Source organism: Callorhinchus milii, unplaced genomic scaffold (assembly GCF_018977255.1).
Source record: "Callorhinchus milii isolate IMCB2004 unplaced genomic scaffold, IMCB_Cmil_1.0 Scaffold14, whole genome shotgun sequence".
NCBI classification, from domain to species: Eukaryota; Metazoa; Chordata; class Chondrichthyes; order Chimaeriformes; family Callorhinchidae; genus Callorhinchus; species Callorhinchus milii.
In genome coordinates, this window is record NW_024704755.1 from 2,670,462 (window position 1) to 2,687,978 (window position 17,517).

The 17,517-nt window shown below is 43.3% G+C and overlaps 1 protein-coding gene across 1 annotated transcript; it reads left to right on the top strand.

Moving 5' to 3' along the window:
- Positions 1 to 4,958: 4,958 nt before the first annotated feature.
- foxf1 (forkhead box F1) lies at positions 4,959 to 10,139 on the top strand. The gene is made up of 2 exons (XM_042340183.1): positions 4,959 to 6,022; positions 9,640 to 10,139. Exons 1-2 carry the CDS (start codon positions 5,041 to 5,043, stop codon positions 9,798 to 9,800), a joined length of 1,143 nt encoding a protein of 380 aa, XP_042196117.1. The 5' UTR covers positions 4,959 to 5,040; the 3' UTR covers positions 9,801 to 10,139.
- Positions 10,140 to 17,517: the final 7,378 nt, after the last annotated feature.

The following is a 17,517-nucleotide window of genomic DNA, read 5'->3' on the forward strand; positions in this document are numbered from 1 at the left end:
CCTGGCCCCGGCTCACAGGTCACTGATTGCACAGTGTATTTACAATAACTTAACCAAGACTGGGTTCCTTCCACCTTCGGCCATGCTCCCTCCCTCCCCTCCCCTCCCCTCTCCTCTCTTCCCCTCCTCCCCTTCCCTCTTTAGAAATGCACACAGCCCTGTTAAAGTCAACCCCCGGTTTAGCCAACGCGAGGTTTGATCTTAAGAAATAATTTTTTAATGCTTTTTTTATATACTTTATTTTTTTGGGGGGTGGGGGGGTGTGGGGAGGAATCAAAGGCCTTTCTCGCCCAAAGAGAGTGGGATTTTTTTTAAAAAAAAACATAAAAAGGCGAAAGACATTATTGCATAGGGTCCAATGTCAATTTAGTATGAATTCTGGTCATTATATTGTGTTTTAATTTTATGAAACGAATCGCCCTGTGAACACTATTGCATGATTTCAACTCTCTTCTCTCCCCTCCCTTGATCATTTCGTGTTGCTTTTAAGTTCAATACATAGTCGGCGCTTTCTTTAACGTGTGACGGATAGAGCAATGAAGAAATATAATGCAATACAGTTTGACCTGAAATTAATTTTAAAATGCAACAGTGCATTTGGGGGTATAGATCACTGAATCTGCTCGCAGTTCAATTTGATGCTGTTCCACAGTTTCTAACCAGCTCAGCGTTTAAAAATGAATTAAAAGCGTTGTTTTTCCTCTAGTGAATCCACTTTATTATGACTGTACTTTCCAAAAAGATAGGTCCTGGGAATGAACGCGCGCTATATGCAATGCAACGCTGAGATCTTTATATAACGCGCTCGGGATAACTTTTTAAAAACTTTTGAATACATTTATTCCGACGCATTGCAGTTCAACGCGAAACGCAATGCGAGTCTTTTTATTGAAGAGGGACGGTCTTTTTGATCTGCTCTGGGATTTACAAAGTCAAAAGCGTTATTTAGTTCAGTTGCAGCACCAAATATAAATATATATATATTTCACCGCTAATCGTGTGCTTTAAAAAAAATGCATGCAGAAAATAGTTCTCAATTATGCAACATTATTAAATATGATGGAAAATCGTAAGCTTTGTGCCTCGGTTGTGCATGATTTACTCACTGGAAAGGAAATACAACGTTACTTACCGGTTTGGGAATATGCATTGTCCTGGACAGCACTGTGTCTGTGCAGGTGGACAACATTGGCGAATAGAGTATCATTAAAGCTATGTATATGATAGCTGTAAGGAAACGCACCGCCAGGCAAAGAATTTAAACCCTGAAATTATAACACGTCGTAAGGCATTCTCAACAGAAACTCGCTCAACAGCTCTCGCCTTTGCGCATTAAGAAAGTGAATTAGTAAATTGTTTAGGCAAATATGTCACTTGGTGAAAACACTGCGTATTTATAACTTACTAATTTATCTTGCTGCAATAGTGCATTCGGGAGGGCGCTTTTGCTCATCTTACAGAGAAGGGAGTCAGTCTATCTCGCAATGTTTTAAGGATTCTCTCAGTTTCTCTTTGGCTGCTCACACTCCCTTCTTTGTACTTCTTTTTTTTATGCGAAACGCTTTTTCCGAGCAAGGCTGAACAGGGTCAACGGTGGAGCAGTTATATTAGGATTGCTCTTGTTCTGTTTTAACGCAAAAAAAAACCATTCAGGAACGGTTTGTCGCTGTGGGGGATAAGAAGAACGAATGTAAAGCAAGTGGCTGAAACCTATAGCTTTCTTTTCGGCCGCTTTAATTTGGCAAACACTCATCACATCGGGGTCTGTTGATCAACTCTCAGTGTTTCCAAGTTCCCCGAAGTAATATGCCGCGAGGCCAGAACCCTTTAAAGTTTCTCTCTCTCTCTCTATAAATATACAGAGAGATATATTTAATATTACAGATGATTATGACTATACATAGATAGAGATATGAATATACACACATACAATATACTGTATATATAATATACTATATATAAGCAAGAAGTTGTAAAATATGAACCACTTTACGTTACGTTACTCGCTCTTCACGTTAGGATTATTTTATTGTATGTCCCTCCACTCCCACAGACACACACGAGAAATCATGTCCTCACCCCCAAGTAGGTTTGGAAGTATCAAATAGGGGATAAGGGCATTTACACACATACACACACACCTCCCAGCTCTAATACGAGGTCATTCTCATTTCAGCGATTGCCTTTTACTGTAGTCAGGGATAGTAAATAAACCGAGCTGAACCAGGTCAAGACATTTCAGTTGATTCGGAAGAGACTTAAACACCAAACACAACACGTTTGAGCTCTTTCCGCCACAAAGAAATGTTCTTATTTCATCTTTTTTTTTGTTTGGAAAACGCCTCGGTGTCTCGGTGGGGGGAATTTAAATCGCTTTGGCTTTGAAATTCCCTCTCTGTAAGTCTCGACAGAATTTCCCTAATAGAATGGGGCGACCTTATCAGAAACTTAACGTTTAAAGCTCCCCTAACGACCCGGGCAGTCAGTAAAAAACATGCCTGGGGTTAGAGGCGCCGTCTGGACCTTTAGGGCAACTCACACCCCACCGCAAAAAAAATCCTCCAGCACTTTATTTCTCTCCTCCCCTCACCACCCACCCACCCTCTACCCCCACCTCAAACCCCCCTCCATCCCAAATCACAACGTGGAATCAAAGCAAACGTTCCCAGTCACACGCAGATCCTAATCGCGCGTTAAAAGAAAACCGCTTTAACATGAAAGAAGTGGGTACAAGTTGCAATACAATGCGCCTTACCTTGAGTTAAGTGTTGTGTGTGTGTGTGTGTGTGTGTGTCTGTGTGTCTGTGTCTGTGTGTGAGTGTCTGACACGTTATTGCAAAGGATACCAGGCGCCGAAGCCTCTGCTTGCTAAGACACCGATTTTTCAGTGACAGAATCTGGGTATAACATGTTCTGGTCTTATATATAATATTATAAAGGGAATATCTAAACAGTCAGGCTCGAGACTACAAGGAACATTTTATACGTAACAGAAAAAAAACAGTGCATTAAACTGGGATTGCACAGATCTCTCTCTCTCTCTCTCTCTAAACGCCTGTGTGTGTTTACGTTGATGCTCTGTAAACATCCTGTGCATTTTCCTGTCTTATTAAACATCAGCAGAAAAAGATTTGAGCGTGTGGGTTAGAATCACGTTAAAATTCATCTTAACATCATTTTACCACCCTTAATTCCTCTCCCCCACCCCCACCCCACCCTCCCCATACCCACTCCCAAAGAAAATAAACGCCCAAATGAATCAGTAAAGCGATAACCTGAATCACCAAGTTTATTTTTTGATGAAAACTTTTTTTTCTTTCCTTTTCCCCAATAAAAAAAAGTTTCAGAATCCGCACTGAATTTCATGACCGATAATAATGAGATCCTTCTCTCATTTTTTTTTGAGACGCGCAATATTCCCCCCCCCCCCCCCGGGTATTTATTGGCTGCCTTTGCTTTTTTTTATTTCAACGTGATAAAATGCTTTTTGTTAAAAAAAAAGATTTGTGTGAATGCTTCATGTCCATTTCAGCATTGCAACAAGCAGTGTCTCACCCCCCCCCCCCCCCACTACCCCCCCACTCCCCCCACCACACACACACACACACACGTAACATAATACCTTACACTTTATACCAAGGATTGTATTTATTCCGGATTAGTTCCCCTGGTTATGCGTATTTTTGTGTACACAGCGCTGGGTTTTTTTTGCGCGTGTCTGTGCGTGTGTCTATAAATATATATATAATTTTTTTGGGGGAAAAAAAAGCTCGTTTCAACTGCATGTTAAAGAAAAGACAGATATCACATCGAATCGCTAATGAAGGCGGGTGTTGAAATTCTTTTTAAGAGAGCTCGCCAGTCCTGGGGCGAGGTGGGAGGGATGGGGTTTGGGGAGGGGGAGAGGGAGGGAGGCGAGGAAGGAGAGAGAGAGAGAGAGGAGAGAGAGAGAGGGGGGGGGGGAGAGGGAGGGCGATTTGGGCGAGTGGGGAGGTTCCTTGTTCTACTTACGTCTGACAGCCCAGAGGCTCAAGACGCTGATGACAAGAGATAAAGTAAAACCGATCTCTTTTGGCGTGGCAGATCCACCCCAGACCGAGTACGATGTAAAAGTGACTGACTGACTTGACTGCCTCTTGCAACAAGCGAAGCGACCGAGGGAGTGAGTGAGTGAGGGAGTGAGTGAGTGAGAGAGGGAGTGAGAGGGAGTGAGAGCACGGATTGAAACCCAAGGAAACAGAGGCGAGCGAAGAAGCAAAGGGAATACGTGTTCAACCCAAACTTGCATTGACATCATATTTAGCAAGAAACGTTGTGTGGATTCCCCCCCCCCCCCACCATCTACCCCTACCCCCCCCCCACCCCCTCCCTCATCACCACCACTACCACCACCACCACCGCCGGAGGAGAGAAAGAGAGAGACACACAGAGAGAGAGAGAGAAGAGACAGAAGGAAAGAGTGTGAGAAGAGACGACCAGAAAGAAAACAGCAATACCTTTTTTTTTCTTAAAGCAAGCTGATCCTTCCTGGAGAGGAAAAGAAAAGTTTGGGAATCCAGAAAGGAAAACCAAAAGCTTGCTATTTAATGAACTGCGAGCGTTTCGCTGCTCTTTTTTTGGGGTGGGGGTGGGTGGGTGGGGGGGATAAAGAGGGAAGGAGAGAGGGAGGAGGAAGAAGTGGAGGAGAGAGAGAAAGAGAAGAAGAAGAAGAAGAAAAAAAAACAGCAATAACTTTTTGCTAAACCGATCCTTCCTCCCCCGGAGAGAGAAAAACGTTTGCGAATCCAGAAAAGGCACAAAAACAAACCGAAAAGTGTGCAGTTGATGAACTTGTCGGGAGTTTTGTCGCTTTTGTGTTGGGAGTGTGGGTTGGAATTTCGGATAAAAAGCGATTTTTAAAAAAAAAACACAAGAGGGGGGAGGGTGGGGGGTTAAAAAGTTTTTTTCTCTCTCTCTCTGTGTGTGTGTGTGTGCGTGTGTGTGTGTGTGTGTCTGTCTGTGCCACCTCCCCGACTTCTCCTACCCCCCCCCGTTTACTAAATGACGGCAGAAATCCAACAGCCCCCGTCTCAGAACGCGGCTCAGAGCAGTCCCATGTCTGCGGGCACTGAGAAGGCTCACAATCAGAGCTCTGTGATGGAAACGGCCAACTCCACCGCCAAAACTAAGAAAACAAACGCCGGGATAAGGCGTCCGGAGAAACCTCCTTATTCCTACATCGCCCTGATCGTCATGGCCATCCAGAACTCCCCGTCCAAGCGGCTGACCCTCAGCGAGATCTACCAGTTCCTCCAGAGCCGCTTCCCCTTCTTCAGGGGCTCGTACCAGGGCTGGAAGAACTCCGTGCGCCACAACCTCTCCCTCAACGAGTGTTTCATCAAACTGCCCAAAGGGCTGGGCCGGCCGGGCAAAGGCCACTACTGGACCATCGACCCGGCCAGCGAGTTCATGTTCGAGGAGGGATCCTTCAGGCGCCGACCCAGGGGTTTCCGCAGGAAATGCCAAGCCCTGAAGCCCATGTACAGTATGATGAACGGATTGGGCTTCAACCACATCCCGGAGACCTACAACTTCCAAAGCTCCAGAGGTCCCATGGCGTGTCCGCCGAACGGCCTGTCCCTGGACAGCGGCCTGAGCATGATGAACGCGCACTTGCCCAACAACCTGGACGGGATGGGGCTGCAGGCGCACTCCGTGTCTCACCTCTCCGCCAACAACGGCCACTCCTACATGTCCAGTTGCACGGGTTCCTCCGCCGGGGACTACGGGAACCACGCCGACGGCTCGGTGCCCGCCTCCCCCTTGTTGCCCAGCGGCGGGGTGATGGAGCCGCACTCTATGTACTCTACCCCGACCTCGGCTTGGGCTCAGCCCGCCTCGGCGCTCAACAACGGGACCTCTTATATCAAACAGCAGCCCCTGTCGCCCTGCAACCCGACCAACCTCGCGTCCAACCTGCCCGCGCACTCGCTGGATCAGCCCTACTTACACCAGAACAGCCACAACGCGGCGGATATACAAGGTATGGCTCTGAGAGAGAGAGAGACAGAGAGAGAGAGAGACAGACAGAGAGAGAGAGAGAGAAAAGTATTTCGCTTTTAACGGTGTGTTTGGGGGATTAAAAGTGGATTGCGGCGCGTGTACATTAATCGTGCGTGACAGAGACACACACACACACACACACACAGAGACACACACATACAGAGAGACACACACAGAGAGAGACACACACACACACACACACAGAGACACGCACACTCAGAGAGAGAGAGAGAGACACACACACACAGAGACACACACACACTCAGAGAGACAGAGAGAGAGAGAGACACACACACACACATACACACACACACAGACACACACACACACACACACAGAGACAGAAGGTGGCGATTCTAAACAATGTGGGGATTAACCTTCCAGAGGAAAAAAACACAACCGAATTAAGATTTCAATGGGTATATTGAGACCAGTGCAAATTAGTAGTTTTTTTTTAATGCACGAGTCATTGAATTGCAAAGGAGTGAAACTGTTCAGCAGCTCCTTTCGACTTACTTCATTCTTCCAAATTAACTTTTTATAAGTTATCCAAATTAGTTGCAACTGATGCTTAGTAGTGGTGTGTGTGTGTGTGGGGGGGGGGGGGGGGGGGGGGGAGGGGGTGACGGTTTTTAGCAAAAGTTGACAGTGTGACCACAAGACAGTCGACAAAAAAGTCACATTCCCCTTTTGTGAGGAAACAGAGAAGGTAAAGGGTTAAACGCGCGAATATTAGACCATTTTAAGAAAAAATACTCGCGAGTTGATTCGCAACACGGGAATTGGTATCAAAATCAAGAGCTAAAAGCGTTAAAATCTCTCGAAATAATAAAATTAAACAACACACACACATAGACACACACACACACACACACACACACGTCAGGCGGAATACCAATCTCGTGTTGGGTTATTTTGAGCATTGAAAACAAAACACACACCCATCGCCCTTAAAACATACAACAGACTAAAGAGTCAGTTGGCTACGTTTTCCAACCCTTTCATTAATGGTTGACCACTCACTCGGACGCTGAGAATTTAGGTTTAAGACAATATTTGTGGGGAAGGAAGATAGATTGATTGACTCGCTGTCTTGCAGAACGATTCCAAAGTGTCATTAAGGAGAGAGTTGTGTTTCTTCCCTCTCTTCCCCCCCTCACACGCCACCCCCCCCCCCCCCCCCCATCCCCCCCTCTCTCTCTCCCTCTTTCACCCCACCTAATTGGTCGCTGGCTGGAATAAATAACAAACAGAAAGAGTTAAAACAACTCCTTTGTTTTCACAATAAATTCCCCACAACGTGGTCAAAGAAAACATCTCCATGTCCATGCCATCCCCGCGGGGATGGAGTTTGGTGCCAACTGGACTACAATAACACCATCTCTCACACTCACACACACACACAGTGGGAATGATTCCTCGCACACACACACACACACACACAGAGAGAGAGAGAGAGAGAGAGAGTAAGAAATAGAGGGTCCTTTTGGGGGAATACATAGCGCTTAGCACTGTGTGAAATAGCACAGTAACACTGTTAGCATAAACTCCCCCCCACCCTCAACACACACACACACACACACACAATATTTATTTTAATCCCAGCCCCAAAGCGAACAGCTCACCAGTAAAATCCCCACTTGACAATCGACACACCAATAGCTGACTGTCCTTCGCACAATCCCAAATATAATCAAAACCAGATTAGTGATAACCACTGTATTTGATGTAACGTCCTATCTCGTATCCGAGACGCCTCAAAGCGCTGCACAGGATAGACTGTCAAGCGAATCGGCTGTGTATTTGTGGGTGAAGCGGTATATTTGGTGGGTGAACCATTCCGCCTTTTCTGATCCCATTGAAGCCTTAAAAACTGTGAATAACATACATTTTATTCCTCGCCGCTGAGATCCAATCTGCCAGAAACCAAACCAACGCTGATGTTCGTGTGTATGTGTGACTAAATCCAAACGATTCGTGTTGGGTCGATGTCTCGGGGAGTCCGTATAAAAAAAGTAACCCGTCGACCCAAATAGGAATTAATTCTCACGCTTAAAATTAACCGACTCGAAAAAAAGTTTTTTTAAAAGAAAAAAAATATGAAATGTTCTGATTCTCCCTCTCCCCACATTTCTCGCGTTGGGATCGCGACGTAGTGTCAGGACGTTAGGGGTGACCTGGTTTGGGGTAAAATCAAGAATTACGTGAAACATCTTAACTCATTTCATCTCATCTCATCCCTTCCGATAGACCCTTAAACCCTCCCCCCCGCCCACCCCCCCACCACCACCCTCCGATGGGTAAACAGAACCCAAAGAAAAGAAAAGGATAAGGTAGAGATGGTTCGGGGGGTCGTTAACATTGTGTGTGTGTGTGTGTGTGTCACGAATTTGAGAGCAGTAACAGTTTTTGACAGTGCAACGTCTAAAATTAAAATAAATTAACTTGAGAGATGTGCGCGTATATAATCAGACGTCTATATATATATATATATATATATGTGACATTATATACATACAATATACAGACCAACTCGATTCCAGTCACCTGTGTGAGATTTATATCTATCTCACTATCTTACTGCAAATGTGACTTTTTTTTAAAAAAAGAGAGAAATCTGACTCTTTTAAAAAATCTCACTGTGGTTCCAAAGAACCTTTTCAGATCCAATTGCTAACACACACTGAATCAGTGTTTTACGGGTCTCAAAACAGATCCACCCCCTCCCCCCGTCCCATAAATACACACACACACACACACACACACCAGCAAAAACACGAGTGAAGACACCACTATCACGGTGTGTGTCGAGAGGGCGGGGGGTGAGGTGAGGGAACCTATTTATCTATCCTCAACGTGGCGGATTTATTATTTTACCTCTGGCCCAACAGACACAAGTATTGTGGTGGGCAGAAATTAAATCAAATAAGGCTCCTGTTCACAGCCCTTCTTTAAATATATATATATATATATATATATATATATATAAAAAGACCAAGGACTAACTCTACACAAACATAAGCCATTTTATGGCGAGTTTTGACAACAGTTATTTGTTGTGTGCGTATTACAAAAGTCCCATCTGAAAAATATACCTGTGGGTATTAACAGAAGACGCCCACACACATACACACACACACATGTATGTACACACATTATATATATGTATATATACATACACACACACGTATTGACGTCTTCTATTAACATACGTAACAGAATGCATATACTTTTTTTTGTGATTATATGTACAAAGAGCTAAAAAAAAAGCCCTATGGAAACATTTGCCTTATTCCAAATCCACCGTTTATTGCGTGACACGTCTCACACGATCCCCTAACCCCCCCCCTCCCCCCCCACCACCCCCACCCCTAGTTTCTCACTTCAATTACATGACTATATCATCCTCTTTACCGATAAAAAAAAACTGCTTTTTTTTCTGGTGGTTGTGGTTAAACAAAAGGGAACACAATAATAAGTGTGGAGCTGAAATCTCGAGGGTCAAAAGATGATTTCATTCCCGTGTGTGTGTGTATTCATATGTTTTTTTTTCCACCCCCCCCCCTACCCCCCTCCCTCTGCCCCCCACCCCCCCAGGAATCGCCAGATACCATTCGCAGTCCCCGAACATGTGCGATAGGAAGGAATTCGTCTTCTCTTTCAACGCCATGACATCTCCCCCGATGCATTCATCAACTAATGGATCTTACTACCATCAGCAAGTGAGTTACCAAGACATCAAGCCTTGTGTAATGTGACAATGACAGAGGAAGGACCCGGTGGGGGCTCTGACAACTCACTCACTCCCCATCAGCATTGCACTGCAAGTCGCCCTTCAACGTTGGCACAACGATGGTTTCCAGGTCCATATCCAATTACCTTTTGGACCCTTCTTATTCAATGAAATAAGCGGGACCCGGGATTTTAACGGAGAGAGAGAGAGAGAGAGAGAGAGAAAGAAAAGAAAGACAAGAAATTGTGAAGGCACTTTCAAGGGATGCGAAAATCTAATAAGGTCCTATTTATTCCAATCGTTAGCTAACCATCAGCCGCATAAAGGAACTTAACATTGTGTGTGTGTGTGTGTGTGTGTGTGTGTGTAAAAAAAATAAGTAAAACGGTGAGGGGGGGAAAAAAAAACCTTGTTGTTGGCAATATTTGTCATACCTATTAGTATTTTTTTTCTTATGCAAGGTAAAAATTAAACATCAAAGCGTTTTGTTTGGGGAGGGGGGTGGGGGTGGGGGAGAGAGAAGGGGGTGGGGTGGGGTGTGGGAGGGTGGGAGGGTGGGGGTGGAGGGGAGAGAGAGAGGGGGTATTCTCTCTCTTTCGTTTGAAAGTGTGTTGGAAGGGAAATAATATTTTTTTTTTTTTGGGGGGGGGGGGTGGAAAACCCAAATGAAACGAAGCAATATTGTGACACTCCATTTTGTAACGTTACCATGTGCACTGTATAATAATAATAATAATAATTATTAAAAAAAAATGTAATTAACCGCGTGTTTTTTTGCATAGGCGGATTTGTTTCCCTGCCTTACTAGTTTTAGATGGTCCAAATTTTTGAAATGTCTTTTATTATTCGTGTGAAAGGCTACGCGGTAAAAGTGTATATAATTCTGTGTAAAATAATAAAAAAAAACATTGGCATGCATGCCGGTCAGTGGCTTGGAATGTGTGTAGTTTATATAACAGGAGAGATGCAAAAAAAAAATGAGTCAAAACAGATCACTAACCAAAGGCAAACCCAGAACTGCAGCTTTTCAAAGTGTTGGGTGACGTTTCAGACATTGGCACAATTTATTGGCAATTTGCTCTTTCCCCTCCCCGAATTATCAGTGTTATTCTACTCAGTAATTGGCCTTCAAATAAACATCTTGTCTCAAAATCAGCTCCCTTCAATCAGAATAATACCCCCAACCTCAATAAATAATATCCTCACCTTAGTAAATAATATCCTCACCTTCGTAAATAATATCCTCACCTTCGTAAATAATATCCTCACCTTAATAAATAATATCCTCACCTTAATAAGTCGTAACCCACCCCCATATGTGAAATAGGATTTCCAGAACCACTCGTTTGGTTACAAGCAGTCAGTTACAACGGATAACAATCTTAAACGATCTTAAAAAAAAACAATCTTAAAAAAAAAGGTGATCCGAACATCTCGAATGATCTTTTTAAAACACTGAATATTCGGGTTAAAAGAAAACTAATCCAGGCCGAAATACGACAAAATAAGAAATTATACAGATAATAATAACCCGCTGCAGCTTCGCAAAACTATGCTGACCAATAATAACCACTGCGTTTGATACAGCACCTTATCACACCATTGAGACGTCTCAAAGTGCTTCACAGAATATACTGTAAAGTAAATTGATTGTGTATTCTGTGGGCGAAACACGGCAGCCAATTGTCCACCGTAATGTGTCCCACAAACAGTCGTGGATTGACTTACCAAATTATCATTAATAATAATATTATTAGGGATTCTTACCCCGTTGTTGATATGGTCTTAAGTTGTCACTACTTTGGGAGACTGTGTAAATAGAGAATATATTTTAAAATATATATATACATAATAATAATAATCCTTGCATTTGATTTGACGAGATCACTTAAAAGTTACCAACACTAATGTTCGTTATACATCACCACCACGTTAAATTAAGTGCAGGCGATAAATGTGCCTCATATGTGTTTTGTTTTAATTCTACCCTTGGAAGAAAACCGTACATTTTTTTCCAGAAAGAATTTCAGTGATAAATCACCAAGTTTATCCAATTATTTTGCACTGTTTGGTCTCAGTGTAAATTCTCCCCTCATTTTGTTTCAACGACTGGAACCGTTCCTGTAACTAAACAGCCAATTGCTGAAACTGCACAGTCGTTAATCCCGGGGATGACATTGTCTCTTAATAAAGGCAGCATAATTCTGGTGAGGGTTTAGATACAAAAAAAGTTATCTGACGTAATACAGATTTATTTCATGAATGCTTATATTCAGAGTATTTCCAAAATACTCTTTGTCTGTAGAGTACAGTACCAACGCCTAAGTCGAAACGCTGTGAATTTTAGGTGTAAAATCTTCGTGTAGGTTAAAGTTATGACTTGAGCTGAAGCATTGACTGTTAAAATAACTATAAAACATACTGTAGTTTATAGAAAGTGTTAACGGCTGCACCCAAAAATCAGAATTATGCAATAAAAGGCAAGTTTCCCCCCTTGTGCTGGCGAGCAGCTGATGTCGTGGGAACACGCGAGGGGTGAGAGACTTGGGGTTTTGTGATCCACAACAAAAAAAAAGTTTGTTGACCTTTTTGGGAGAAGAATAAAAAGGGAAACCAAACGGTGCGGTGCTAAAGGTTGGGGGGGGGGATTGGGGGGTGTGGAGAGAGAACGCTTCTGTGGCGCCACCCCGTGGCTCTGCGTTGCTGTAGCAGGATTCAGTGCCAGGTGTGTGCACACATCCATTAATGATGGGTTGTACCACAGCAATCTGTACAAAAGTGTCATTATTCAAAAGAATACAATATAATTGACATTTATCCACACGCCTCTGCAACCTCCGTCTCTCTCTCTCTCTCTCTCTCTCTCTCACACACACACACACACACGCAAAGGGGGCTTTGGGGATGGTGTTTGTTGCCTCGAGCCGCAAAGAAGAAAGTAAGTCCAATGGGGTGAAACGCCAGCAGGAAACTAATAAGCTGCAAAGAGCCGGTGGTGGTTTTGGAGGGATTATTACCCCTGGATAGTGGTACGCCAATCGACTAATTAACAACCGGGTTCCAACTTACTGCTAGGTAAACAGAGGTGTGTGGATAGATGTAAATTATGTTGTATTCTTTTGAATATGACCCTTTTATACGGCATGCTGTGATACAGTATGAGTTCCAGCCGTACAACAATTCAGATCAAAACTTGATCGATATTTCCCGCTCCCCTTTTCTCTCAGCAAAGGCTCAGGAGAGTTCTGAGCATATGTGGAGCTCTACGAAGCAGTGTCAAATGCTGGTTAGCTTTTTAATGTTAAGGCTGTAGGGGCTCTGTCGTACAGTAATATTAGCAAAGTTTACAGGGCAGCCCATTGTGCTGCACAAGAAACTTTAAACTTTACGTTTTAAAAGTTTGTTGGAATCGGCTGCGGTAAAATTTGTTTTTCTTATCAGAACGGGGATTTGGGGACAGAGCTCAATGTCGATATGACACAAAGGGTATAGCATAGGTGTCGGCCTGGCTCAGTTGGTAGCACTCCTGCCACTGCGCGAGAAGGTGGTGGGTTCAGAACCTATGTCAGGACTCTTGACCTCACAATCTTGGCTGACCCGCCAATAATAATGCAAAGTTAGGGGTGCACGGCATTGTCAGAGATGCCATCCTTCAGGTGAATCCGAGGTCCTATCTGCCAGCTCAGGTGGATATTAAAGTTCCCACAAGAGATGGAAAGAGAAGGGAGTTTCTCCTTGTGTCCTGGCCAACAATCCCCCCACCAAGATACAAATCGGTCATTTGCTTCATGGCTGTTTGTGAGAACATTGCACCTACATATTCTGCCGGCACTTAAAATTCCAGTTATTTTAATAGTGTTTAGGCATATTGAACTGCTCTATTACCTTTTTACTAGGAAGGACTTTGGATTCTTTTTAGAAACTATCTTCTTAACTTCGTCCCTTTCAAAATAATTGTGATTCACAGATTCTCAAAGATATTTCCCTTTCAAAATATCTACAATCTTAAACCAAAATCGCAATCATCCATGAAGGTGGTGAGATCTTTTATACTATGAACCTCCAACTGTTTTGTCTTTTATTTCCCAATGTAACAAAGTCACAGACAGCAATATCTAGAGATTATTGAATGAGCTCACCAGCAATGTCCCTCAGGTTGATCAAGCCTTTTATCTAAGGAAAAGCTATTTATAATCACACTGAATGTTAATAACTTGACTCGAGCAAGATTTTGAACTCTCGATCAACTTCAAACCTGCTACTTTCCGTGCAAACCCATTGAGGTTGTGACTTGTGAGCCTATCACAAGCCCAGAGTACAACAAAAACCAAACCACAATGTAAGAGCGAATATAATGATATTATTATTATATTATTATTATTATAACTTGAGGCTTTCAGATACAGCATGAAAAGTTGTCAGCAGTGCAGCTTTGCCCTTTGGCACTTTGGGACGGTGTGAAAAACGATTAAATTTGCCCTTTCCAGCTTGAAATCACATTGGTTTGAGGTTAGAATCCGGGTGGTACAAATCCTCGGTCACAGGTATTAAGTTTATTATTCCAGTTACTTTTTATTCTAAATGAAATGTCAAAATGGCAAGTGGAGCTGTTTTTTTTTTGCACAAGATTTGCTTAGTAAAACATTGGTAATTTCTACTCCACCTCCCTCTCATCAAGGAGTCTTTTTAGGATTAAGTTTCCCTGCAGTCTAATCCTCATTGTAAGAAGGTTACTGGATAAATGGTATGCCCATCAAGACTGGAATGCGTCCTGACAGTTTTGAACGTGGAAAAGTCCAGTTTCCCCACAGGTAAAAAACAGCTCCCAGTCGTATATTCTAGCTCACAACCCCACCGACACAGACATCCCTTTAAACATCACGTTTACTTCTCCAATGTTAACTAAAATATACTTCTCAGGTTGCCATTCTGCTCAAGTAGAAAACAGAGTCGGATATTTAATGATTTAATTAATAAAACAAATGGAAATACAATAGCATGTTTATTTGTATTATGATTCATTCGCAGGCGCTCCTTTGTCCCCCCCCCCACTCACTCTCACTCACTCACTCAATCACTCGCTCGCTCACTCACTTACTCACTCACTCAATCAATCACTCACTCACTCACACGCGCGCGCGCGCATACACAGCCCCCCCCCCCCCTCCACCAGTACAGTGTCTCTCCAGGGTCGGTGATGCTGACCAGATCAGGAATGGTATAAAGCCAGTCTGAGCCATTGCTGCTCCTGGTTTGACCACTAAGAGGTGCTGTGGTGATGTGGTTGGGAATGTCTCCAATTCCTCCCCCGCTCCTTTTGGCTCATCTCCTGCCTCCTCTCAGCAGTATCTGGTGTAGCCCTGGGCACAACTGTGAGCATGAGCTGCTCTCGGAGGCTTTAACGCCCTCAGTCTGTGGCTCCGTGCATTAAAATACTACACCTCACCCCGTGACCAGTTCATACTTAGAAACCACTCTTTGGAATAATCTTTTATACGATATAATAATAATAATCCTTGTAGTTGATATAGCATCTTATCACGTTGGTGAGACGCTTCAAAGCACCTCACAGAATGTGCTGTAAATTGAATTGACAGTATATTTTATGGGCGAAACACAGCAGCCAATTGGGCACAGCAGTGTCCCACAAACAGTCGTGGATTGAGCGACCAAATATCTTTTTAACAATTTAAGATACTCATTGAAAAGTTATTTGTTGAGAACGATAATGTATTTAATAATAATAATCCTTGCATTTGATACAGCGCCTTATCAGGCTTGTTGAGACGTCTCAAAGTGCGTGGCAGGGATTATGGTAAAGTGTAGTGACTGCATTTTGTGCAGGCGAGTGAGCTCTACAATATAACAATTATGCTCATTAATAAGACTTGTGGCTACCTGAGTCAGTTTACTTTTCTAAACCTGACATGCTACTGATATTTGTGCCAAGGGAGGGGAGATTAGGGATCACATTTGACTCCATGAAACTCAAAGTTTTTGACAACTCATGCTCAAAGGGTAACAATTAATTGTTTTGACAGGGAGAACATTCTCGTTGCCTGGAACACTCCTTCGCATTATGCGATCGAAAGGAATAGGCTTCCAGTCTAGCAGGAGCCAAAACCCAATATTCTGAAGAAAACTGGACACCTTCGTCCCACAGCTTCTTAAAAAAATATATATTTCAACAACTAAAAGATCACATTTGTCGTCGTTAATAACTAACTGACGCCTTTTTACTGCAGCTATAGAAAACTACGCTGACCAATGTGTACAAGCCAGTGCATAAGGGAGGGATGCAAGGTTTGTGAGTATCTACAAGCGAAGAGGTTTACTTAGAGGTCAGAGGTCTTATTCCCAGCTTCACTTCAAGTTATTGCTCAACCGTTCTGGTGAATGCTCTGAGATGCTGCCCTATATCTCAGGGCCCTATATAAATGCACATTTGTTGTTGTAAGGTCTAAATTTGCGGTATTTCTTAATGAGATTCCATAAAATTCCCATCGACACACGGGAGCTCCGCTCCGGAAGTAACGTAGATCGATTGGAGTTCTTTCAGTCCAGGGTGTGACGTACGACGGTTTCCTGTGCGGAATCCCGGTTTGTGCGAATTGCGTTTCTTATTAAAGGAATCCTATTAAGAATATTATTGCAATGCCAAAGGATTTACTCCAGTGTAATATTGCGGCTACATGAAACTCATGGCATTGGAGGGTGGGTGTGGTGGCAGTGGGCAAAAAAGAAACTGTTTTCCCACCTTTGCAATCTGGATTTGAGACGAGATGGGCTGAAAGTTTGCTCCGGAACATGAAGTTGGGTGGTCTCACTTCCCTCGTGATTGCTGACACTTTGGCATAAATTACATGTAATTTGTAATTTCACTCGGAACGATCATAAGGATGACTGCTGTGGGAAATTAACGTGTCACATTGGTGCTTTATGTGGGTTCTCTGTTGAAATTTGGCGTCAAGGTACATTGTTAGGTACAGGGAAAGCTTCATTCTGCTTCTGGTCTGCACAGTATCTGACCTTGGGTGTGTCGCTCACAAATTATGCAGTCATTTTACTCCATTTTATAGTACATTCTGTGAAGCGCTTTGAGACGTCTCGAAGAAATGATAACGCGCTATATCAAATGCGAGAACTATTAGATTATTGGAGTACAAGAAGTAAAACTAAATACCGTATTAAATTCTCCAGCACTGACAACTCTCCTATTAACAATCATTAAAAATGCAATATAGAAAATTACAAAGTACCCAATTTGTTTGTTAATTACTGAACTACTCAAAGCTATAAATTGATACGACTTCTGGTACTGAAAGGGTCTGAATTCAACAAATTATATTTGCACAGCTCCTTTCACATCGGGAGGACAGTCAGGGGTTTGGACCGAAGTGGGGGTTGGAATCAGGAGGGGAATGAGGGCAGGTAGGGTGGGGTTAGGAGGGTGACCGAAGGCTCAGTCAAAGGATTTAGATAAGGGTCTGGTGAGGTGGAGTTCCAGAGGGTGGGGGCTGGAAGGATGAAGATCTGACCACCGATGGTGGTTTATTTATTTATTAACTATGTACAATTCACATGGTGTCTATCGGGAGTCCCCCAGTGCAAGACTGGGAATGGAAGATTTCCGTAGCTACTCGCTTCATTTTTTTTGCTCTCTCTGTTCAGTTTCCAATATGATTCACTCTAAAGTCTGGTTTCCATCTGTCCCCCCACCCCACCCCACCACCGCACAGTAT